The 26,590-nt window shown below is 36.9% G+C and overlaps 1 protein-coding gene across 3 annotated transcripts in view; it reads left to right on the top strand.

Annotated features, from left to right (window-relative positions):
• Positions 1 to 26,590, top strand: part of LOC145767574 (piezo-type mechanosensitive ion channel component 1-like) — a 125,030-nt gene that overhangs the window by 35,045 nt on the left and 63,395 nt on the right. For all 3 annotated transcript variants that reach the window (XM_082579423.1, XM_082579422.1, XM_082579421.1), the window contains 5 exons: positions 10,611 to 10,704; positions 21,810 to 21,925; positions 22,589 to 22,735; positions 23,128 to 23,259; positions 23,855 to 23,930. In XM_082579423.1, coding sequence (XP_082435549.1) covers positions 10,611 to 10,704; positions 21,810 to 21,925; positions 22,589 to 22,735; positions 23,128 to 23,259; positions 23,855 to 23,930 — 565 coding nt within the window. The remainder of the gene's footprint in view (positions 1 to 10,610; positions 10,705 to 21,809; positions 21,926 to 22,588; positions 22,736 to 23,127; positions 23,260 to 23,854; positions 23,931 to 26,590) is intronic.

The raw sequence follows: 26,590 nt of genomic DNA, 5'->3' as shown, positions 1-26,590 counted from the left end.
AACGTTGGAGTATTAAAATTAGAAGGGGACGAGTTTTGCAATTGAAAAGAAAGCAATCAGCATGCAGCAAGATGTTAGAATATCATGAAAGTAAAGAACATCGACAACCGATGGAAGTTTTCTTTTTTCTGGATTTCTTGGGGTGTTCAGTGCACACCTTGAACACCCTGAATATACGCCACTGGTATGCAATGCATTAATCAACTTGACGTTTCAACACCGATTTGCAGACGCATGTGACAAATACCTATACTAACTAATCAAACAATCTTGATCAATTCATTTCACAAGTTTGATACATTTAACAAAAGTCGTTATTCACATACAAACTCAACTTATCGTTGTTGACAATCAGTAGCCTTCTACAAACTGTTGTTAAACTTAGGCAATTGTGGAAATGTTATTCACATATGCTGTGTAAAGTTGCACGGATGTGTAAGTCGGTTTAGGCCAAGTCATTCTGTCATCTCAAATCAATGCATTCACAATTCCTCTTAATTTATCAATAAACCGCTCCGATTCTTGATTATTATTTTCAATACTGCGCTAAAACATTGAAGGAGATGAAAAACATTCAATGCAGGGAGCTATTTTGCTTTCGCCAGTAAAAAAATACGTACGGTAAGTTCTTTCGCTTAAGGGTTTCCGCGATTTTGATGTGGTCAGGAAAAGTGTTTTGTTTAACTGGATCCAAAGCAAAAGACTACTTCGGCATGGATGCTCAAAGCGATATTTTTAGGATTCAAGCATTGGGATGCATGTTGTACGAAATGTTCGAGGCAGCGTTGAATACGGGTTCATCACTTTATTTGTACGCAAGCAGTAAATCTCTTGTGAGCAGTACAATTGAGGGACCATCATCTACAGAAGGTTTAAAATGATTGGCTAAAAATAGTGGTAAATAAATGCGAACGATATACTGAACTATATGCTGAAGCTTTTCGAATTATTGAGGTTCAACACTGCATCAAAATACCAGCGTTCTTAAATATTCACTCGCTGTAGTGATCCATCGCGCGTGAGATATACTTTCTTGACGTAAAAAAAGAGGAACTTCACATTTTTAAGAACATTCATTACGAGATGCGCCGCCAGGAAAATAAGACACATGTGGTCACTTTGGAGACATTTTTTTTTTATATCTTTGTGCTCAGAAAACCACGAGGTTTTGTCTTTTAAATGATTAGCAGCTATCGTTGTCACAGAAACTTTCAGGTCATGGCGGGTTTTTAGATCGTTGGGTATAGGTTTTCGTAGCTTTTTAATTCTGTTCGTCAAAGAGCACCATCTTCGTAAGGGTTAGGACCTTTCACTTTCCCTTTCAGAAAGTTTTTTGCGTGACTAAAATAAATCTTATTCACGCGGAAGAGACACTTGAGAATGTGAGCCTCGTGACCAACTTTACACACAAAATATGCTTTTAATCGTTTGTTGACACCAGTCTTTTTTTCAACAAGTGCGGTCGTATCCGCCATAACCGAATATACACGAGGAAGTAATGCTTGGTTAACGTTTTCGATTATAGCCTGGTGCGGTACTTCCGCAGTAATAGAAGTTTTCTTCGGAAATGACTTCACATGCACGGGCTTCCTCATTTTGTTTCGTTGTTTTTGTTGAAATACCGACTTATAAACATATATCCAGCATCAACAGAACTTTATTGCGCATTAGCTTTTTCTAAACATTTAAGACGAAATCTTTTCCTTTTACGATGTACAAATGATTTTGATGCTCCAGCTCTTTCAGAATTATCGAGAGTCAGTTGGTGTGCTTGCTGTCGCAGAGAAGTAAAACGTCGATCCGCTAGTGTACATTTAGTCTTAGTCACATGCTCTTTGCTCCTAAGCTGCACAGAATTACCACTTTTTTCTGCCTTATATGCATATTCTTCCTTTCTCCTTCTTCCGTTACGCATATGATTTCTGGCAAGGCTATATCCAGAGCACTACGCGCACATTTTCTTGCAGAATCAGCATTGGCAACAATAATCCTCGCAGAACTTCTTCCTGAAAGTATTTATTCATTTTTGGACTGTAAAGATGCTGATGCAATTTAAGAAAAACTGGACTCTGGTGAAATTACAGCATTGTGGAAGATGTTTAATGATAAAATTGAAGCGATGTTTGCAGCTACAGGCCACATTAACTACTCCAAGAGTTCCCGGCTGTACCTACAACAAATGATGGCGCTACAAGAAACACATTCTTGGTTGCGTGAAATGTTCCAACAAGGTTTTCATGCAGTTCGCTGGTCAGAGCGTTATTGGGCAGGATTATGGTCTGATCTTATAATTGAACTAACTCTGAAATGCCCAGGTTCATCAAGCAATGACTGACGTACAGTTAAATCGAGTGAACAACGTAACTCATGGCTAGACGTTCCAGGGATTACACAGATTGCGATATCTTTCTGGAATGGCTGCAACAAAGGAATCCATTTTTGTATGAAGACAAAAATCTGCAACCCCTTTCTCTTGGTTTGGTTTCTGCTGAGAATGATGATGTAAATTGCGACAGAGCAGAAGAGATTGGGAAAATGATTCAAGAAAAACTTAACGATTAGGGTTGCTCGTTTTTAAACTTTTTTTTAATTCTCTTGGGGTAGTGGGGAATTGGTGCTAATGAGTGAGAAAACAATCATGACAAAATTTGAGATTCGTAACAAATTGTCTTCAGCCTCCTCATGGGGCCCAAAAATCGAAAAATGGGGTCAAAAACGCAATTTTTTTCAATAATATTTTTAGTTTGGGTACTTACAATATTGTTTAGATATATCTAAATAACCTAAAAAAAAAATTGAAGTCGTTTGAACTATTCCTTCAGCTTCCTCACAGCTTTTGTAAATTTTCATTTTGCTGAAAGTTTCGCATTTTTATTTGTGGTTACATAACTACAAACTTCGTCAGTGACGTAAATTCAAATAAAAGACGTCACTTTTTTCTACCAAATTAACCCAATTGCATTAAAATATGACGCAACAGCTCAGGGCAGGTCTTTAAAGAAAAATACAATGACGTTTTATAGCTGGCAAAATGTCTAACGCAATTATGTATCATGTAACCACTCACGAAAATGCAAAATTTTCAGCAAAATGGAAATTTTCAGAAGCTGTGAGGAAGCTGAAGGAATAGTTCAAATGACTCCATTTTTTTTTCTTAGACTAATTAGATATATCTAAACAATATTGTATCTACCCAAACTAAAAATATTTTTGAAAAAAAATGCGTTTTTGACCCCATTTTTCGATTTTTGGGCTCCATGAGGAGGCTGAAGACAATTTGTTACGAATTTCAAATTTTGTCATGAGCGTTTTCTCACTCATTGGCACCATTTCCCCACTACCCCGAGAGAATTTAAAAAAAAAAGTTCAAAAACGAGCCACCCTATTAATGATGTCCCTATACCGGAAATGCAAGATAAAGCGTAAAGACCAAATACAGCCCATTAGTGCCTTGCAGAACAACGACAAGTTACGCAAAGATATACATGTTGTAACAAACTCTACTATGTTATTTACCAGGTTGGTAGCAGTGGCACAAAGAGAAAAAGAACATATCGAGGAGTTTTTTTGCATTTGAACTTACGCAAGAGCCAATGTCACTGTTCAAACAAGGCTTGATGAGAAAAGCAAATAAGCCTTCATTACGTAAGGCGTTAATGAAGGATGGTACATCTGTTCTATAGGAAGGGAACGTCTGCCAAGTGATTCTCTGTTCATTGTTGATGGTGGTGCACTATTGCTAGAGTGCGGTGGATAAAAAATGCTACGTTTGAAGAATTGTCTCGACACTATGTTAATTACGTTCGAGAACATTACAATTCTTGCATTATCGTCTTTAATGAGTATATTGGACCAAGCACAGTATGGATCGTGGAGACTTAACTTGATTTATTTAATCGCTTCTTTTCGGGAAACGATGTGTGACGATATGGACGACCTAAGTGAAGAGGATGACAGCGTGTTTGAAACTCTACATTTCTAACCTCGTTCAATATTTGTTTTAACGTTCAAGCTTTATCGTTTAAGTCCATTCGAATAAAAATCCTTAAGTGAGCAAAGTTATCGTTTTTGGTACTAATATGCGTTAGCATATTATATAATATTTTGTTAATGTTACTTCGTTTAAACCAAAGTCAATATAGTTGACATTGAGTACCTACTTGCTTATTAATTGTGACAAGAATAATATCATATTTAAAAAAAAAGCCGGAGTATGAGTATGACGATACTTCGGAAAAATATGCAAATTTTGTATATCCGCCAATTTGAGAAAAAAATGGAGGATATTCAAAAATGGCGGATAACTTTTTTCCCCAAAAAATTTTCACCAGGATTTTTTTTGGTCAATGTACATTATCAACAAAAACAATGTTAAAAATTTCAGCTTTATACCAATTAAGTCAAGATTCGGCCCTTTTTTTGGCTTTAACGACTGGACTAAAACCATTCGTTGCTTGACATACTGTACGTAAGCGATTTTCTACCCTGATTGAATTCACAAATCTATTTCAGCTTTGAAAAAGGGATTTGCTGACTAGACATTGCGTTTGTCTTGTTAGTTCAAACAACCTAACTACTCTAGCTGTTGTTCCATTTTTTTGCACGTGTATTAGCGTTAAATGACGTTTGAAAATTCAAAAGCAATTTTCAAATCACATTTTATATAGTTTATGTTTGATTATTTTCAAACCTTAATCAGACAAAGATTTTAAAATCATTCCTGAAACGTTCTTTGCGACAGAAACATAGTTCAGAAAAGTACAAGAAAATCAGCAATTTGATATTTTAGGAAAGGAGTTAAAACTACACGTTCCCTGCATAAACAGTGGCCGGGTGTCTGCGTCCCACAGCACTTGACAATCTTTCTATTCTTGCTGGCATTCAACCCGCTGAGCTTCGCCGCGAAGAAGCCATTCTGTCTCTTAAGTTTATGGGCATTGTACCTTGCTGGGTAAAATCTTCTGTCGCAGGCTCCCAGACTAACAGGTTGATGCAATCCATGGCGACTCATATACACAGGCACCGGCGCCGAGTCCCGGGCGGGTGGGCTTCGCCCGCCGGACATTTCAGGAATTAAAAAAAAAATTTAACGCACTTTTAAGTCCCAAAATTTCTGTAACCATCTGCCACCTTCTGATACTAGCCTACTTACCTTATTCGCAGGGTTTTGTCGCCATATGATAGGCCCTACTAGACCTACTAATTAAGCGATTAGTTTTCGTCAATTATTGCCATTGTTACATTCATGCAACGTTAAACAACGTTGATTCGCTGTTAAACGAGCAAAAGTGTCCAGCCACGCCGTTTATCTCCACTCTGCCACTAGTAGCCCAGTGTTATAAATCAAGTAAATTGCGCCAACCTTATGAGGAACTTCATTCGCGGCAAAAGTCTGACCACAATTTCCACTGCTTTTACATCTTTTTAACATCGCCAGATGTTAAATCGGTGTAAAAACTGTAGCATTGTTCTTCAAAGGAGTAATTTTCTCTCAAACGACTTTACAATTAAAAAATGTTATCCAATCATCACAGTTGCGTCTGTTACGTCAGTGATATTAAACTGTTGCACACCTGTTGGTTTGGCCGGATGAAACCGTTGGTTGTCATTAGTTGCAATTTAGCTCCTTCATTATATAACTGTTGTAATTGTAGATTCAATGTAAGCTCGGTTCAATAGCGCAGTTTATCGCTAGTTATTTGCAATTTATAGTAGTAGGAACTAGGAAGCCGAGATCTTGGACCTTGGTGGTAGGAAAACAACAGTGGAGTTCTACATTATTATTGGTGATCACGCACAAAATAACCTTTCTGACGTTACAGTGTGTGTTCGCCCGCCCAGCTATTTTGAAAACTCGGCGCCTAACACAGGCCTTTCCTATGCGCGAACCTATAATAGACGAGTCAATATACGGAAAAAAGGCACCTAACCCCAAAAAAATTGATACAAAAGGTTTTTCAACGGATTCTGTTACCAATGGGCATACTAAATAACATACTAAAAGTCTACCAAAATCGGACCCACAGAAAGGGGTCATTTTCAAGGAAATATACGGCATATTTCTAAATAATTTTGCGTATTGGGTAGATGGTGGTATTCAAGTTGTTATTGTTCTTGTGTTTGTGACATCATAATCACATGAATGCATGCATAGTCGCATCACAATGCAAACGAAGTTATCATTGTAGAAACGATTTATGCGATCCCTTTCATATTTTGAATGTTCTTGTTTTGCGTTCATGCTTCAGTGAACTCCAGCCGCATGAATTTTGAATCTTCGTGTTTCATTTATCGAAAAGTTTCTTTTGCGTTTCGACTAGAGCGGTGGTCGGGCATATTTTTTCAATAATGTCTTTCTGATGATGGTTGGCTTGTGTGCGGGGATTACAAGTAAGTGTTTTTGTGTACTTGAATAAACATTGGTCGGCTTGAGTCAGATGTGATGAATTGAGGCCTAAATGGTAGCCGTTCCTGTCGAGCAAAACAAGGACAGCTGTTGGATGCAGGGTCCGTTATTGACCTTACAAAAATCGGTTGTTACAATCGTTGTTAAAGTCAAAAAGATTTATTCAGGCAAAGTCACTCAGGGCTGCCAGAGCTTGTTTTTTTAATGCACTTCTGTGGTTTTATTTTTGAGTCTGGGGTTTTTAGACCATAATTTATAGGCTTTCATTTTGCTATTTTTATGATATTTTAGTGCTAAAACGCTAATAGTGTTAAGAAAGTTAGTTATGAAAAAAAGCAACATTTTTTCGCGCCATCGACGCGATATTTGCTGCATAGTTTTATTTTGACCCTCCTGGAGCAACATGCTAGTTGCAAGAGTTCTGCCAGGCGTGCTATTTTCCCGCCGACTTTGGCTAGTTTGGCGTTTTTTGTACAGAATCAAGCGGTATTTTCGGTTGTCGTTTCGTAGTGGGCGTTGTCACTGGTGTTGTACCGTAGCCGATGATAGTGTGAACGTGCACGAATATGAGACTGTTGGACAAAAAATGACAGGACAACCTGCATTCGCATACTCATTCAGTAGAAAGGATAAAGCCAGGACCCTTGGGCAAAAATCTGCTATCAAGGTCGCTTCTGATCGAACCATTGATACTGCACTTCTTTTTCAACGCTTCATGGTGGTCTCCCAAGCTGGACATCTATCACTGGAGGAAGTTATGTGTTACGAGCTTAGTCCTTTCCCTCCTGCTCTCTTTGAATCGAGACATGTATTCCGAAAAGCTGATAAGCCACAGTTAGCACACACGATCTGTGATCACGCAAGTAATGCAATCCTACATTCTGTGCCAAAAACGGAGTGCCACGTACTTGATGGCGGTTCACTCCTTCACCGCATGCCATGGCAGCCTGGACAAAGCTATGGTGAAATAGCACGGTCATATGTTGATTTCACCATCCTGCAATATGGATCTGGTACGACTATTGTGTTTGACGGTTATGAAGAAGGGCCGACCATTAAAGACAACATGCATCAAAGAAGAGGACGTAATCTTCATCCCGTTGTCAACTTTACAGCTGAGACTATGTTCACAGGCAAGAAGGAGGAGTTCCTTTCACAAGATGCCAATAAACAAAATTTGATTTGGATGATAAGTGGTACAGTTCCGGAACAAAATTGCACCGTGGTAAATGCATCTGGGTATGCTGATGTAGAAATTGCGAAGGCCGCAGTGGAGACATCTCTTCTCCAGACAACAACGCTGATTGGAGAAGATACCGATCTCCTTGTGTTAATTGTTTACTATGCACAAGAAGATAGTAAGGGCCTTTATTTCAGGTCAGACAAGTCCAAAGCTGATGGCAGTACCAAAGTATACAACACCAACCGTTTGAAAAAAATCTTTGGACATGACATGTGTTCTGAGTTGATATTTATCCATGCCATGACTGGTTGTGACACTACGTCTCGGATATTCGGTGTTGGCAAGAAGACTGCTTTTCGGAAACTTGTGCACGGAGATCCTGTACTTCGGTCTTGTGCTAAATCATTCAATGCCCCAAACCAGACCACAGAGATAATCGATGACCTTGGGTGCCAAGTAATGGCTGTCTTCTTTGATGGCCAGAGCACAGATTCCCTTGCGACAATGCGATACAACACCTTCAGAAAAAAAGTTGTCTCTGCTTCATCATTTGTAACGCCCGAGAGTCAACCACCAACTGAATCTGCTACCCAATTTCACTGTCGTCGAGTTTACTACCAGATAATAGTCTGGATGGGAAAAGCAGAGAGTATGGATGTCATGAATTGGGAGTAGAACCTGCAAAAGAATCGGCTCATCCTACTTATGTCAAAAATGAAGGCTGCTCCAGACAGTCTCTTGAAGGTCATTCATTGCAACTGCTCTACTGCCTGTAAGACACTCCGCTGCTCCTGTAGAGGATACGGACTACCATGTACCGCTGCATGTGGACCATGCCAACTGCAAGAATGCGACAATCCACATAACAAGTTTCTTCTAGACGAGTCGGAAGATGATGAATAGAGACAGCCTTAGGCAATAAGACAACAAACGGGCTGATCACCCTGGTTTACGATTTACCTTTGTAGCCTACTGTTGTAATTCCAATGATTTTCTGAATGTGTCTGTGTCCAGACTTTAACGGTACGCCATTCTTTAGAACAGATTAATCCCCTGTATTCATCTACTGTAGGAGGCCAAGTATGAGCCTCCTGTTGGTTGCAGTTTTTCTTAGATGCCTGTATTGATAGTACCTGTTATGCCGCATGTAATATGCTGTTATGATAATTCCATCTTATTAGGGGATATTCGAGATTGGGGATACTACGGACGGATTTTCGAGTGTTTTGTTGTCGAAAAAATGTTTTATTTTAAAGTGTACTGGAAACCGTTTTGCACCAATACATATGAAATTTATTTAGATGAAAAGTGAGGAGTTGTCGCTGAAAATTTTACCACTATTCGGCTTATCAAGCTGCCAAAAGTATAGAAACTGAAATGTTGGAAAACCACTTTTCTCAAACTCGTGTTACATAATGGAAGTCAAGATGATTTTGTTTGCGGTTTATCTCAAGCCTCAAGTGAATTTGCTAATATCGTGCTCTGCTCTGTCTGATGTTGGCCTATCGCTGCGTCCGAAATGTCCCCGGGCTCCCCCAGGTCGTATATTATATACAAATCATACGTATCTCAGTAGATAATCAGCCTATCGTAATTTAACCTATTTAATTCGATTTATTGACCCCGAAAACCTAGGGATAGACATCTAAACCGCCTTTCTAGCTTAAATAGCAATTGAGATATAGGCAATGTAACATCCCGGCTGCCATCTTGGACGCCATCTTGAAAATGACCCCTTTCTGGAGGTCCGATTTTGGTAGACTTTTAGTATGTTATTTAGTAGGCCCATAGGTAACAGAATCCGTTGAAAAACCTTTTGTATCAATTTTTTTGGGGTTCAACCTTATATTGACTCGTCTATAATATTCACTAGAAGCTAGTGCGATTTTGATTTCGAACTCCAAGCTAAATATCCTTTATATCTCTTCGAAATTATAGCGATGAGAAACTCTATTGCCAAAGTGTGATTACTAGGGCGATTTTTGTCACTAAAGTTACTTTTTTTTGGTTGTACCAATTAACAAAAGAAATGTAGAATCAAAGTTTCATGGTTGTGGGGTCAATATTGAAGAAGTTTTAAAGTTACCAAAAGTCACTTTTTGTGCTTTTAGGTTACTTTTCATTTGTTAAGTCACTTTATTTTGCATACTTTTTTGTCTAACTCCTCTATTTATTTACTTTTCATTGCTACTGGAGAGATGAATTTACATTCTATGTAATGCCAAGACTTTTACTATATCTTCTACTATGTTACGGATTTTAGGTTTGCACGAGCCCATGCTTGTTCGTATCGCGACTATCGCGTGTAGCCTATGCCCAAAAAACTCGTGTACGTGAAGTAATTTTTTTCAATGAAACAGATTGTTTTGACTATATTTAACTACTTCTTTTCCCTGCAACAGCTAAAGTGCTTGATTGACAGAAACTTCCTGCTAGAGAATGTAAAACATTAATATAGATATGTGTAATTTGAATGTGCAATTGTGATTTGAGTACAAATTGAAACTACGTAATTTAGATGCTTGTTTATGTTGAATTGCTGCTTTTTTTTCGCTTTCATGTTTTTGTTGAGTGAAGTTACTTTTTATTTACTTTTTTGCAAAATTAAAGTCACCTTTTTGAGTTTTTTAGGTTAAAAAAAAAAATTGCCCTAGTGATTACTAAATGCCAAATCCTTGCAAAATTCCTGATTTCACTGTAAAATGACAAATCTTTTCTTATCGGATGAGTTCTCAAGTCAAATTTAAAGCTTGCACTTTGGCATGGCCTGTGTACTGTATATAGGACGCTATGATTTCACCATAGGTCATGGTTTGATTGTTTAACAACATGGTTCGATTACATAGCAACTTGGTTGGGTTTTAAAACATCAAAACCACTCAAAAAAAATTAAGAAAAATTTTTTTAAACTTTTTTTGCTTTTATATTATTGCTTTTTTCTTTTTATGTATGTTAAGAGTAATGCCATTGGTGCCGGTTTTGTTTGACAATGACTTTTCACCATGTTTTATTTTGCTATAGCCATTAGTTCAAGAAGAGGAGTTGCCCCACAGTTACGAAGCCATCACCTCCTCTGATCAATCAGCTATACAAAGCCACTCTGTCCACGAAGAAGGTAACTGCATAATGCTCAGTACATCTCTGTTAGATTTACATGTGATGACCCTACTGATTAGAAAACAAACACTTGTGAAATGATACCTTGCTTTTGACTAAGTTCCTTTCAATCAATCCCATTCCACAGCTACGTAGATGCATTTGGTGCTCTCAATGAAGTTATGTTGTTTTTCAATTTTTATCATTGAGACGCTGTATCATACAATGTTCCAAGTTATTGCTCCTAGCACTGATCTAGTTGAGCACTTTCTTTTGATGCTACTATCCAGTTATTATGAATTTGGAAAAGATTAACTACGGTTATTCTTTAAAAAACATTGCTATTCCAAGTAAAGATCGATATTTGAAGACGATGTTAGGTAAGCTTGAAAATTTTATTAAACGTTTACGTTGGAAGGCCTATTTTTTCGATCTTAACCAGCAAGATGTTTCTCAGTCTGAGCATTTTAATAACTTTGGCTTTACGACTGAAAGAACACCTCCACAGCATGGTGCTTTGATACCATTTGAGAATGGTTTATACGAGATGGTTCGTAAGATTAAGTTCAAACCCATTTACAATTCTTTTCAGAGAAAACTAACTAATGACATTAAGAATATTATTAACTCTACGGATCTGTTGATATCAGCAGATAAAACTACTAACTTATACAAAGTTAAAACCCAGGATTATAAAAAATTGCTTAATGATAATGTATCGGCAAAATACAAAAAGGTGAATCCTGCTATCAGTGACACGATCAATACTGAGGCTAAAACGATTGCCAAGGCGTTAAAGGTTGATGATCGGGTTGAAAAAGTATCAACATATTGTTGATTGGAAAGTCTGAATGGCTAGCGTGGAAGCTACACCGTTATGGTTGGCGAATCGCAGTTGCTCGCTGTACTAGTGAGTGCTCAGCCTTGTGCTGATAGCCGGGAAGAACGCCCCTTTCTTCACAATGTCCTCTGCCCTGGCGCCTGCTGGTTTTGTTGGCTCTTTCTTTGTTTCCACAAAGATAAGAGTTAAACTGACTGGTAAAGCGGTGGTCGAATAAATTTGTGGCAGAATACGGTGCGATACTGATGAGCCCAGCCTCATGGGCGAAACACGTGTCTATCGCTGTCAATTCTTGCTACAAATCGGCTGCCGAGAAACCCAGCGTTTATTACGCTAAAAGATCATAAACCAAATTTTACATCGAACCCTAAATGCAGGTTGATTAACCCTTCCAAGTCCCAGATTGGCCGTATAAGTAAACAATACTTGGACTCTATTAACGTAACCATCCGTGATGCATCACGACTGAATCAATGGAAAAACACAGACTCTGTGTTATCCTGGTTTAAGGCTATTCCATCTAAACGTCAATGCACCTTTATGAAATTTGACATTGTTGATTTTTATCCATCCATTACGGAGGAACTTTTGTGTAAAGCAATTGAGTTTGCCAAACCATTTATGGATTTGGATGATTGTATCATACAAACAATTTTCCATGCTAGGAAATCGTTGCTTTTTGATGGTGGTGATACTTGGGCTAAGAAAGATGGTTTGTTTGACGTTACAATGGGCGCATTTGATGGTGCTGAGATTTGTGAGTTGGTCGGCTTGTTTCTTTTGAACGAACTTTCTGCTATTGTTGACAGAGACATGCTTGGCTTATATCGTGATGATGGTCTGGCTATTTTGCGTAATTTATCCGGCCCTAAGATTGATCGTTTGAGAAAGAATGTCATTCAATTATTTAAACAACATGGCTTAAATATTACTGTGGATACTGGTCTAATTGAAACTGATTTTCTTGACGTCACTTTGAATTTGCTATCTGGTAAATTCTGGCCTTATAGAAAACCCAATAATGATCCAATTTACATTCATGCCCAGTCCAATCACCCACCCAACATTAAGAGACAAATCCCGACTATGATTTCAAAGCGATTGTCCGCCACATCATTTGGCCAAAATGAATTTGATAAGACCGCATCTGTTTATAACGATGCCCTTTTGAAAAGTGGTTTTGCGGAGAGAGTTTGCTACAACCCTGCTAATAACTTACGAACATCTAGGAAAAGGAGCCGGAAAATTTTATGGTTTAACCCTCCTTTCAGCTTGCAGGTTGATAGCAATATTGGTAAGGAATTTTTCAAACTTGTTTCCACACACTTTCCACCCCATCATAGATTGCACAAAATATTCAACCGTAATACTATTAAGCTGAGCTACAGTTGTACTCCGAATGTTGCAAGCGTCATATCCTCCCACAATAAAGCAATATTGCAGGCTGATAATATACCATCGCAGCCTGGTTGCAATTGTAGGGTGAGGCCAGATTGTCCTTTGAATGGGCAATGCTTGCAGAAGGCCATTGTTTACAAAGCTACCATTGATAACAGCCCGAAGGTTCTTAATTACATTGGTTGTTGCGAAACTACTTTTAAAAAACGTTTTTCCAACCATAAATGTACTTTCATGGATAGGTCTAAACGAAACAGCACCGAGCTATCTAAGGCAGTTTGGGACCTTAAGGACAAGGGTGTTGACCCTAAAATAACTTGGTCCATCCACAGCTGTGCTCGGCCTTATAGTGGTGGTGGTCGTAACAATTGTGGCCTATGTTTGGCTGAAAAGCTGGCCATTCTGAAGGCTGATAGTGGCCACCTTTTGAACAAGCGTTCGGAACTGGTCGGCAAATGTCGTCATAGAAACAAATTTAAACTCAAGTACTTCAAAATAAAATAAATTCCTTTTGATTTTCACAGGTTTTTAAAATTTCATTTGATTTTTACAGGCTATAAATCTCATTTAATTTTTACAGATTTATAAACGGATTTTATTTCATTTGTTCAGGACACTACAGGTTACATCATCACAATTCCTTGGGATTTTTACAGGTTATAATTTTGAAAAAAATTAAATTTCATTTCATTTTTACAGGTTATAAATCTCATTTAATTTTTACAGGTTTAAAAACAATTTTTATTCATTCTGTGCAGATTACTACAGGTTGAGCCGATCATAACAAGCATTTTGCTTCTTTGTGATGTCATAGATGTTGCCATCATTGTTGCTTGGTTTCCATTGGGACAAATTGATTGATACTTTATCGTGGCGGATGGAGGCTGTCCTTAGTAATTCTGGAGTTTTTTTTTCTGCAGATTGGATTACGGTTATAATATTTAATATCTTTTCAGGAATGCAGGTTTAGAGTTTTTTTTTGCAGATTAAATTACAGCTGTAATATTTAATATCTTCTCAGGAAGTACAGGTTTAGAGATTTTTTTTGGCAGATTAATTTACAGTTGTAATATTTAATATCTTTTCAGAATTATCGATTCTTTACTGTTTACATGTTTTTTGCAGACCTTCTGATGATCCGTTAGGTGAAACAATTTGTAAAGGCTTCAGATAGTAATAACTACATTTGATGTTCCAAGTTAGATGCATGCTTGTGATCAGCACGGACGCAAAACCTAAATCAAACATTATAAAATTTAAGTGTTTTTGTAGACTACAAGCTTATCTCGTCAGCAGTGCCGTAGTCAAGGAGCAGGGGTGCACGGATCCTGATCTGATTCTGGTTTTTCTTTTTGAGATCCTAATCCGGCAGTTTCTAGATATCTCAGATCTGGATCCGAAATAGTAAACAATTATTTTTTTAACAAGATCCAGGTCCGATTTGCATCCGGTGAAATACTGTAAGATCCGGATCCTGTACACCTCTGCAAAAGGGGCACTTGCCTCCCGAAATATTTTAAATAAACATTTTAACCTGTGTTACACTGTTACAGCATCTTTTGACAGAGTTTTACTGTTGATTTAGGCTGAAAGTATTCTCTAAATGCGCAATTTTAAAGTATTTTTTTTCAACATTTTTCCGGAGAGGCCCCCCGAGCCCCTCCGGGTTCTCAGCCTTCGCCGATTTGTTGCCGCGCTTCATAATGATTTGATGTATTCGTAGTTTTCCACTGTGACATATTTTATTTGCTTAATAAGGTTGCGGTAACAAAGGCTTTATAAAACATAGTTAAACATAAAGTAAGCACGGCACCTAAACTTTTTGTAACAACCCTCACAACACAACTGAAAAGTGGACAAAGAGAAATGTGAACAAGAGCTTCGCGGATCACGCCAGAAGCCAACACGTCGACTGTGCTCAGGGCACGCAAGATCAATTGAACACAACCAATCAGAAGAGAATTAAGAGTTTTACAACACGCTGCATAGTGCATATAGAGAAATCAAACCAAACGGTTCAATTAGCATATATTATATGTATCAGAAATTCGATCGTTTCATGCATTCTTTCAAGTAACAGTTGTTTTCATTAATTATAACAAAGAACTGCACAAGAAAGTGTTGAATTATAGTTGCTGAATAACTTATTATAAATTTATTTAATGCAGTTTTGACTGTTATGTAAAGGTCATTCTTTGTGAAATCATCCAAGATTTTGGAATTTTGTCACCCTTTGTCACAGATTTTTACGAAATTGTACACAGTTGTGGAACTTACTTTTCTGAGCAAAATAAGACTAATTTGAGAAAAATTGGGTCTATAATTTTTAAATGGTGGTTTTTTGAAATGGAGAATATTTGTGTTCACTCAGGCCTGAAGAAGGAAGTTTTGAAATTGCTATAACAGACAAAATTTTGAACGTATATGTATGGAATTCAATCAACTTGTTGCTAGAACATCATAATTGTCCCATGCAAATTTCAAACAAGTTTGGTCACGGTTGAGTGATTTCCCACAGATTTTTCAAGTCTACGTTTCTATAATCACTCATTCGTGACGCCACTTTGACCAATTATAAAAAAGTGGCTACATCTGGAATTTTTTTAGTAAAGTATCATATGAAAAGTTTTAACATACTCTTTCTAATTGTAAAAAGAAAGTACTGTGTATTTGAGTTTATCATACCAAACTAAGCAAAAACGCAATTTCACAACATTTTTAAGGGGTATATTCATGCGTTTTCATTGTGGTTATCAGATTATTAAGTTAAAATTATCTTAAAATAAATGAATGATCACAGTTGTAGAGCAAGAAAAAACAATTTCCCAACTACTTTTTTTTTTCGCTTTCAATGTTGTTCTTGCTCTTGTATGCTTGTTCACCATCAATGAAATGACTTATTTTGGCAAACCGAAATAGGTATTGCGGCATGTATTGTAATCATTTAATGAATACAAGCTTAAGATATAATTTGTTTAAATCAGGCCGAAAAGTTTATGTTAATACAAACAACACGGAAAACAGAATATTAAGACTAAATTATGATATCCCCCTTAAGAAACATTGCTTTTGTGGACTATAGTGACAGAGTAAACAGCGACTGTGACCTTTAAAATAAACGATTTGACGATATGTCAGAGTGCATTTATCATCCAACATTTTGAAAACTTGTATCGACGAAAAATATTGTTTAAGACATTTGAGAAGTGCTACATGAAAATTCAAAAAAAAATTGTTCTACTTGAATGCAGTAGTACTGGCTGTTACATGACGCCTGACGTGACATGTTGCGTGGCCTAGACCTATCATATGGAAGACATTATTATAAGTAACACGCAATTGATTTATCAAAGCACAAGAGTAATAGCACTAAAAGTATGGTGCAAAAAAATTAACGTTGTTCGGTTAGAATGTAAATTTTGAACAGATTTCGAGCACTTTGTTCGTATGTTCAATATTATTGTTCATGTAATCTTTATAAGATAGTTTTAAAAAACCAAATTGCCAATATGTGATCACTAAATCTTGAATCACTTCAAAACTCCTGGTTTCATTTCAAAATGACTAACTTTTCCATGTTAATTTCTGTTGTATATCAATATTATATTTTTTCGGATAAGTAAAACACAACTGATATTGAGCAGCGTTGATGGACTGTTGGTCAGTACAGCATTGAGACAAACATAGGATGTCGTAAGTTAGTTGAGCATTAAACGTACTGAAACAAACGCAAGATGACATTGTAGTTGATAGAAGCATCTTAAAATAGCCTGCATCACCATTCACCACACTGGGTCTGCTACTATTCGGTGAGTCCGATTCGGTGAGAGCCCTATTCGGTGATTTTTTTGAATTTTTTTTTAAAGTTATCGGGCACCATAGCCTCATTACCATTGCCGCTTTTACATCGTTTCAACGTCGCTAAACGTTGAAATAAGACCCTAACCCTAAACCTTAAACCCCTAACCCTAAACCCCTAACCCTAAACCCCTAACCCTAAACCCCTAACCCTAAACCCCTAACCCTAAACCCCCAACCCTAAACCCCTAACCATAAACCCATAACCCTAACCTTCTAACCCTAAACCCCTAACCCTTAAACCCTAACCCTAAATCTCTAACCCTAAACCCCTAAACCCCTAACCCTAAACCCCTAACCCTAAACCCCTAACCCTAAACCCCTAACCCTAAACCCCTAACCCTAAACCCCTAACCCTAAACCCCTAACCCTAAACCCCTAACCCTAAACCCCTAACCCTAAACCCCTAACCCTAAACCCCTAACCCTAAACCCCTAACCCTAAACCCCTAACCCTAAACCCCTAACCCTAAACCCCTAACCCTAAACCCCTAACCCTAAACCCCTAACCCTAAACCCCTAACCCTAAACCCCTAACCCTAAACCCCTAACCCTAAACCCCTAACCCTAAACCCCTAACCCTAAACCCCTAACCCTAAACCCCTAACCCTAAACCCCTAACCCTAAACCCCTAACCCTAAACCCCTAACCCTAAACCCCTAACCCTAAACCCCTAACCCTAAACCCCTAACCCTAAACCCCTAACCCTAAACCCCTAACCCTAAACCCCTAACCCTAAACCCCTAACCCTAAACCCCTAACCCTAAACCCCTAACCCTAAATCCCTAACCCTAAACCCCTAACCCTTAAACCCTAACCCCCTAACCTCTAACCCTTAACCCCTAATCCTTAAACCCTAACCACTAACTCCTAACCCTTAACTCCTAATCCGCTAACCACTAACCCTTAACCCCTAAACCCTAACCCTTAAACCCTAACCACTAATCCCTAACCCCCTAAACCCTAACCTCTAACCCTTAACCTTAACCTTTTAACGGCAATGATAATTAGGCTACGGTACCCAATAATTTAAAAAAAAAATTACCGAATAGGGCTCTCACCGAAAAAGGCTCTCACTGAATAGCGAACTCACCGAATCGGACTCACCGAAACGGGCCATTCCGCACCACACTAGGCTTGGCTACAAATCAGTGATCAGTGTTAAACCCCTTAAATTCAATGCAAAAATTATGTGCACATATTTGCAATTAAGCAATGTGTTTAAGACACTTTCCAGTGCTTGATTTGAGCTAAAACCAAGTTCTTTAGCAACAGTAAACAGCACAGTGGTAAGCGAAACTTGGATTACCAGTAAGGGGCAACTCTAATAAATTTGGTGTTTCGCGACAAGTGCTATTTGTTTTGTTAAAATGTGAGAACTGCATTGACAACAAAGAAATATCTTACCTTTTAAAGATTTGGGGGTTACGTTTTTACTTATTTTTATGTGATAATCTCAAATTAACATTATTCTTAGTTTGTTTTCCTATTGGAAAGAGTACGGTATGTTAAAACTTTTCATATGGTATTTTACTCGAAACATTTCAAGAATTCCAATGATGAACAAGCATGCGACATCATTGAAAGCGAGAAGAAAGTAGTTAGGAAATTGTTTTTCTTGCTCTACAATTGTGATCATTTATTTCAAGATAATTTTAACTTATAATCTGATAACCATTGAAAACATATGAATATACCTCTTTAAAATGTTGTGCTTACGTTTTTAGTAATGTAGGTATGATAAGCTCAAATACACATTACTTTCTTTTTACAATTGGAAAGAGTATGTTAACACTTTTCATATGATACTTTACTCGAAAAATTTCAGATATAGCCATTTTTTTTTATAATCGCTCATAGTTGCATCACAGATGAGTGATTATTGGAACGTAGACTTGGAAAAGTGTGTGGAAAATCACTCAGCTGTGACTAAACGTGTTCGCAAATTGCATAGGACGATTATGATGCACTAGCAACAAGTTGATTAAATTCCATACTTATAAGTTCAAAATGTGTCTGTTAGCCTATAGCAATTTCAAAACTTCCTTCAAATTTTTTAGAAATTTCAGGCTTGAGTAAACACAAATATTTTCTCAGGGATGTCCATTGTCCAACCTTTAATTATAGTGGGCCGCATTGTCACTTGAAATAATTCAATGGGCCGCAGAACTCATTAAATTTCAAGAAAAATGAGTACATAAAATAACAATTAAAAACCATTAATTTCATCTTTGAAAATAGGAACAAATAACACATACATAGATAGAAACAAAAATTTTTTTTACAATATTTTTAACATTGCTTTCCAGCTAAGATGTTATCAACATTTACATTAAAGGACGTTGTCTTGATTCTTAGGATGTTTGCTAAGTGTTTGTCGGTCAGTCTGTTTCTTTCTGCAGTTTGATGTTTTTCATGGATGAAAATAACTGCTCGCGCCTCGCAACAATATGTGTTGCCCGACATGCACAATAATTTTCTGAACAAACTAACTAATTTATTAAATTCATTACATGAATGTAATTCTTTATAAAATAAAGGAAGAGTGTGTTTTCTGTGGACAGTTTTCAAAACTTTCTCGACTTTGCAGTTCAATCAGTTCAAGTTGGAATTCGGGTGGCACTTTATCACACTGAAATGAAACTGGGTCACTGAATAATTTTAATTCAATTTTAATCTTTTTGAAGTCAGAAAATCTGACTCTAAATTCTTCAAGCAAATCTTCAATTTTACAAGCAAACCAGTAATTCACATAACTTAGCATACTTTTCATAGTTTACAGAACACTCTTGAGCTCTTTCAGATAGACTACGAATATATACAATTGCGCCAGCTTTCAGTTGTGTTATGGAAAGTTTTAATGTCCTGGTAAAGCTCCTTATTCGCTCGAACATTGAACTACACAACTGACCTTTGAAGATTCAAAGTTCAAAATACTACATGGAGTGAAAATGATTAGTGGGCGCACAAAAATCTCAGGCGGGCCGCAGGTTGGACATCCCTGGTTTAGATCATTAGTGAAGCCAAAAAAAGATTTCATGAAGAGTTTAGTGACGAAGTTTTATTTTGGCAACTTATCGATGTCTTGATTATTTCGAAACAGATATTTCAGACATTATATTATATTTCAGAGAAGCAAAAGTGCAAATTTAGAATTTTAGACAGATTGTTGGTGCAAAAAAAAACAAGTGTTTTTTTTAATTTCGTGTTTTTTTTAAAAAACGACTCACATCTCCAGTCAAGTGTCTTTTTTCTTAGAACATCACGTGCACTGCATAGTTTTTCGAAAAAGTGTTTTTTTGATGCTGTCACCGTGTCACGCTAAAGTGTTTTTTTTTCATAACCTGCGCGCACCTAACTAGTTCGTCTAGCCTAGGACATTTTTTACCTGCACACAGTTTTGAATATCTTTAAACAATCTTATGTCATTTTTTTTATTACTTTGCAGTTTTAACGGATTGCCCTTTGTGAGCTTGATAATCCGTGCAATGGGTGCTTGTACGTTTTGCTGTAATATTGCATTTTTAAAGTAAAAATTGGTCTTCATTTTTTTCGCCTGGTGGGTTTTTACAAATGTAAGAAAAAATCCAGAAAGAAAAAGTTTAGAAAGAAAATACTCTGAATGGACAATGTCCATACAGGATTACAGGAAAAATGATCTACACTGGTAGGTGGCCTATAGCATTTGAAGGAAAAAGTATTCCCCACTTATTAAGCCCACTTCCGGACCAGACGATTTCTGGCTTAATAAGCGAGTGGGCTTGTTAGCCGTGACTGTAAATCGGTAATTGGCAGTGGGCAAGAGTATAATTGTACTGCCGTACTGGACATGGTGTAATTGTTTCATAAACAAATCAACAGCGTTACGAAATTAATTTTTGTTTTCATCGTGTAAGAAGTTTTATAGCATGGTCCATGGCCACCTAAAGATACGGCCTGATTTGTCACATTTTGCAGAAATTTCCAGGTTTTTCTAACTTTGGGCATACGTTTAAATAAATTTTTCTAAAAATTAGATTTTTACGCTTTCTTTATTCTTTTCCCCAGATAACACAATAGGTTTTAACATCTTCACATGTTGAAAAATAAAGAAATTTTGATTTTGAAGATTTTAGTCAGACTGTTAATTTTCAATAACAGTCTGATTTTGCGTTTTTCAACTTACTTTTTCTCGTTTGCTACTGCTTCCCCAAGGCAACAAAAAAGTTTTATGTCATTAGGAAACCACAAAAAGTAAGAACATCTCAAAAAATGTCAGTCAAGCACCAGCAGTAGCTGTAATCAAAATCTGCAAAATGTGACAAATCAGGCCGCATCTCCAGATGGCCATGCATGGTCATAGGGTCAACTTTGATCAAGAAATAACAGCAATAGGTCTAAAATCAATTTAATTTGCAGAAATGAAAATGCTCCAAATGTTGTGTAAAAAAACCTTCGAGGATAAAACTAGTTTTGAACTTTTGATCAAGATCGGTTTTTTACTTCTTTATTTCGTGAGACCTGGTGTTTTCTCTGCTAGCAGGAATCCGCATGGAGTTGCTATCCTCCGTCAGTCTTAGGCCTCCTGATGTGTTTTCGTAATCAAAGTTTAAGCTATAATCATGAAATAAAACTTTCCACGATATTACGAATAGGCTAACATGGTGAAAACACAAAAATTGATTTTGTAATGCTGGTGATTGTTCATTCCACACTTAGACAATGTCCAGTACAAGTCCACATTGGCAATTGCACAATTGGCAATTGCACTCCAGTTGCACTCCAGATATACTGGATGGAATTTATTTTGTATTGATATTTTCCATTTAGGATATTTTCTTTCTAGATTTTTACCGATCACCGGTTTTCGCTATCAATTTCGCACGCAACATCGTTTATGGCGTGAATTTAAAATATTGATCTACCTTTTGTATATCTACTTTTATCTGTATGCAATGCACTTTTTGTTTTATGTATGCAACTACTGGTGTTGAAAAACAAACTTATTTTCATTAATTGACAACTGTAGAAAACTCTGTCTATGTTTAGAACATGACATGTCTGAAGACACTGGGCGAAAAGAGGAACTTCTATTTAAAATATCAAATTGGTTTGAAGAAGTTAGAAAGTACAGCTTTTACGTTTTAGCTCTCGTAATAATGATGGTAAGAATTGTTCAGTTTTCTCTTTGCTCATACATTGTAAAAAGTTAATGGTAATATTTTTCTTTCGGCGTGTAACCTTTAAATTAAAATCGCGCAAGTTGTGGACAATTTTTTTTTATGTTTCACGCCTTGAAGCGCAGATCAAAGCGCATGTTTGTTGACGTCATTGTCCTGCAGCTTTGATGCTTGGCGCAGAAATGAAAGATATGCAAAATGGTTTTGAAAGAACGGCTGTTTTCCAATTAATTTAACATTGTTACATCGATTCAACATTGTTCAGTCGGTAAGTTTGCATCTTGAGACTGAAAATAAGCAGAAAAAGTAGTTGCCAACCAGCAAATTAGTTCTTTTTTTTTTTTGGGAAAAAAGGACTCGCTGTATTTGCTGGTTGGCTAGACACATTACAGAGTTTTTTTTAGTCTGTCAACATTTTCTCGAACACATTTTGTTGTTTTGTCAACTTGTATATATACGCTTTGATCACACACAGTGTCGCAGTAGTTAGATACAACTGATTTAAGATTTCGATTTGGAAAATTAGAATGAAGAGATGAGTTTTAATTGTATTCACCTCCTTTATCGATTTCATGTAGCCACAAGTACAGTATATATTGGCAATCATCTCATTCTGAATAAAATTAACATATTATTTTATACTTTCAGCTTTGGAGTGTGACGTATCATAGCTGGTTGACTTTTGTTTTACTTTTGTGGTCCTACGTTTTGTGGATGACAAAAGACAGAGCCAAATACACTCTCTACTGCTCCCCAGTGTTAGTAGTGTATGGTATTTGCCTTGTTCTGCTGCAGGTAACTCCTTTTCTAGCAATGCTGCGCCAATGATGTAACAATCATATCAAAAGGAAAACAGCATCATTGCGTGGTGTTCTTTCGTTTCGATTGACGTTTGTTGATAAACCATTTTTCCACGTGATTATACTATATTATGCCAAGGAATACGTTACTTAGGCGTATGGTCTATTATTTTTTTCTATATTTATTTTTTATTTCTTTGTCCAAAGTCACTGTACTATTGAAGAAACTAACTTTGGGAGTAAAATGTTTTGAAAAATGGAGAGCCTAAAATGTTGATACTAAACTTGTGGTCAGCAAATGTTCCGAAAACTATACTGTTTTAATCTTCAGTGCTATTGAATTAAACCAGTAATCAATAAACCAATCAATCCCTTTACCTTTCCCAGTATATTTATTCACTGGATTTAAAAGATTCCGAACTCCCGGTGACAATCAATCAGACCTCTGGATCTGTGCTGCATCTCTCCGAATTCGGGCTCACTCGGTTTCGTTATCCTTGTTTGCATTTGGGAAGTCAGGTTTGTGCACTTTTCAATTGGAGCAAAGACTTGAAATGCAGATGAATTCGGCTTAATGCATTTTGGATAATTATTGCATATTCTGTTTTATCACATGACGACAATATATCCCAAACCATATCCAATTATTTACTATAAAAACATTTCGAGTTGTTGCATATTGCTTTTTTGTATTAATCGCGTAATTGAATTGTAAGAAGAGCTATATTCGATGAACTGAAACGAAAATCAATTTATTGTGAATTTCTTAAACTTAAATTAATGCAAAAGTAGTTTTTCCAACACATAATGTGGAAGCTTTGTCTTGTATTGCACGTTATTAAAGAGCAGAGTTGTCGTATATACTTTCTGTTTCGTAGGATGAGAATTACAAGAAACAAATTATAGTAGCCTTGATGACCAACGAAACTTTTCATTTCAATTCATCGGACTTTTTGTTACTTTTTTGCTTTGTTCTGGATACGTAATAATCTGATTCAGTGTTTCCTACGTCTAAATTTTTTTTTTCAATTTTTTGACGTAGTGTTGTGAAGTTTGGTTGTACAGTATCATTGTGCTGCTTGTGCCTTCATTTTTGTCCGTTTTTTACCCGCAGATTTTATATCTTTGTGGATTTTTGATTGTTCTACATCATTTCAACTACTATAGAAAGCGTCTTGTGACCTCCGGAGGTAAGAAGGGTTTCCTCCTTCAGTTGGCTGATCCCTGTACATCACTCACTTTGTTAAAGTATCGTCACAACTTACAACCTTTGGGCCGGCTAAGCTTGCCGCTGCAGCTTTTGACAAACTTGAGTTGTTGAATACGATTGCAAAACTCTCGGTAATTTTGTTTCGGCATTCAGCAGCACTTTAGCAACGAACTACATGCCCAGACCACAAATCAACCGTTTTTTTTTTAAGCTAAAAGCTTTTTGTGAGCATGATGTAAACATGAATAATGTGTTAAAACTGGTCACAGCAAAAACAAAGCATTTTTTTTTCTTTCAAGATGCTTACCGTCCTCAGATACTTATTTTAAAGTATTCATTTGCTTGCAAGATTTCTGTCAGATAAAGCGATTGACTTCCATAAACTCATGTCTGCCTTGAGAATTTTTTCCGTAAAGCCGTTTATGAGTTATATAGCCGTTTTTTTTTTACTTAGCTGTCACTGTGTTTCTGCCGCAGATACCTTCTTTTTTGACATCGCCAAAGTTTTTATCCGCCGTTCGAAAGATTTTGACTCTCGCTAAGGACACGCGATTGTGCGCTGGTTAAACACTTACCTAGACCATGGCAGACAGTAATACTCATTTCTTTTGCATTGTTTGAACGTCTGCCAACGTTGAATTAAAGTCAACAGGAAGGGCTTTGCTGTCTGGGCAAGGATATGCCATAAAGTGGGCACAAAGTTTGGCTTCTCCTTTTCCTACTTATTTATTTGGAATTTTTCAACAAGGCAATATTATCTGTTTCTGCAGCTGTTTAGTTTTTGCTGCTTCCTGTAAGCTGTGTAACACATTCGCTAATGCGCTACTAGGTTCTATGTTGTCCCTACGGCCATGATTAATTTCTTATTGTATATTCAAGCATCACTTTCCCCATTTCTCCATTAGTTGTTGCATAAGTGCAAATCCAGGAGATAGTAGCTCTTCTTCAAGTATCACTCAACTATCTATTTGCCTAACTATTGTTCTTCTTGCAGTGCACTTTTTTGCTTTTTATCATCATTTTTATGCCATTATTTTTCTGCTGTGTTAAAGGTATGCATGGGCATTTTCTGCATTGTATTAGTCAAACCGTTGTTCCTGCTTTTATGAGTATTATCACGTTTCAATGTCATGACGACCCAAGTCTGGTGTTTCTTAATGTGAGTGTGTCTTTATCAGTTATTATTCATCACTTTTCCTTCCAATCTTTTTATTTAATTTTATTCTTCTTTACAAAGATCAATTACTTTACATAAAGCTTTTTATATTTCACGTTACTGAACTGTTGGTTGCAAAATTTAAAAAAGGGGCGTCACGCTGCCAGAGAAGATATGTCTGATGTAAAAGTAGTTGAGAATGTAACGGACAGGTCCAAATGGAGGAAGGTGATTTGCTGTGATAGCTCCGAATCTGGTTTTTTTTTTCGCTGAGACTTTTCGGTCATTTGTCCGAAATGACTTGAAAAAATTCGGTTATTTTTTATTTATTTCGGTCATTTTTTCTGATGAATATACTTCCTTTCAAGTAGCTGATACAAAAAAAAAATTGCTTTTCCTGACTAGCTACAACATTAAGTTTTGCTGAGAAACGTTGTCGTGTTATATCTGAGAAAAGTTAGAACAGACAAACATTTCTTCAACGTTCATCAGCGAAACTCAAGCTTGCAACACCCGGCCGCAAACATCTTTTATTGCACACTAACACACGTTCAAAAATAACGCAAAACAAAAATACAGTACAACGGAAAGGAATAAAACAAGTAAGAATGACCAAATAAAAAACACCAAATAAAAAAACATTGAATTAACTCCTTAACAATTTCACCGCTCACGTTGTAGCGTGCTGGCTTCGCGTTACTGTGCCAGTGCGCGTATGCCACGTCATAATTGAATGTTCTGTATGATCAGCATTTAACCTCAAACACATAAGTTTACTGGTATCTGCAGTTGAACAACGCAAGCGATTTCTTGTTGGAGTTCGCATCCGAGAAAGCAAACGGAATCCACGTTGTACGGTTGCGTTCTCTGCATTAAAAGTCAGCAAAGCATTAGCAATAGCTGCCAAACTTGGCCAATCTATGCCACGCTTCGTAGCTATTGTTAAAACTTTCCGCCAATTGTCACCTGGTTCGTAATCAATAATGTTAACAATTCAAGCATAGACACTTAGACAGTGTGTATTGTGATTTATCGGGTGCTTTGACTGCTTTCTAATCCTTGTGATTATAAGTGGCGAAGTACTTTATTCACAAGACCGCTTGCGTAAAATTTTCTCAAAACTTAATGGCGGACAAATGCGGCCGACGGAAGTGCGAGACCTAGCGGACAAATGTCGGTTTTTGTAGGTTTTTAAGTGTCGAGGCGTGTAAGAGATTTTTCAGAGTAAGAAATTACGAAATCGTTTTATTGAAAAATATCATCTTCTCTTTTTTCAATTTTGACGGGGTTTGAGGCTTCCCTTGCTTCCATTGAGGATACGCCCATGAGGCAAGACAGTTATTATTTTTTCGGTACTTGAAGGGCTAACATGTGTATGCCGAAAACGTTCGTAGGTTATGTTCAGTTCAATATATTATGTTAAATGCCGTGTGGTTGCTTGGTTTTATCTGTTTATGGTTAAAGAAAGTTACCTTTTTACCAAA

This window comes from Aplidium turbinatum, chromosome 3, assembly GCF_918807975.1.
Source record: "Aplidium turbinatum chromosome 3, kaAplTurb1.1, whole genome shotgun sequence".
Classification (NCBI taxonomy): domain Eukaryota; kingdom Metazoa; phylum Chordata; class Ascidiacea; order Aplousobranchia; family Polyclinidae; genus Aplidium; species Aplidium turbinatum.
Note: the sequence above shows the minus strand (reverse complement) of the source record. Positions and strands in the feature narration are given on the sequence as shown.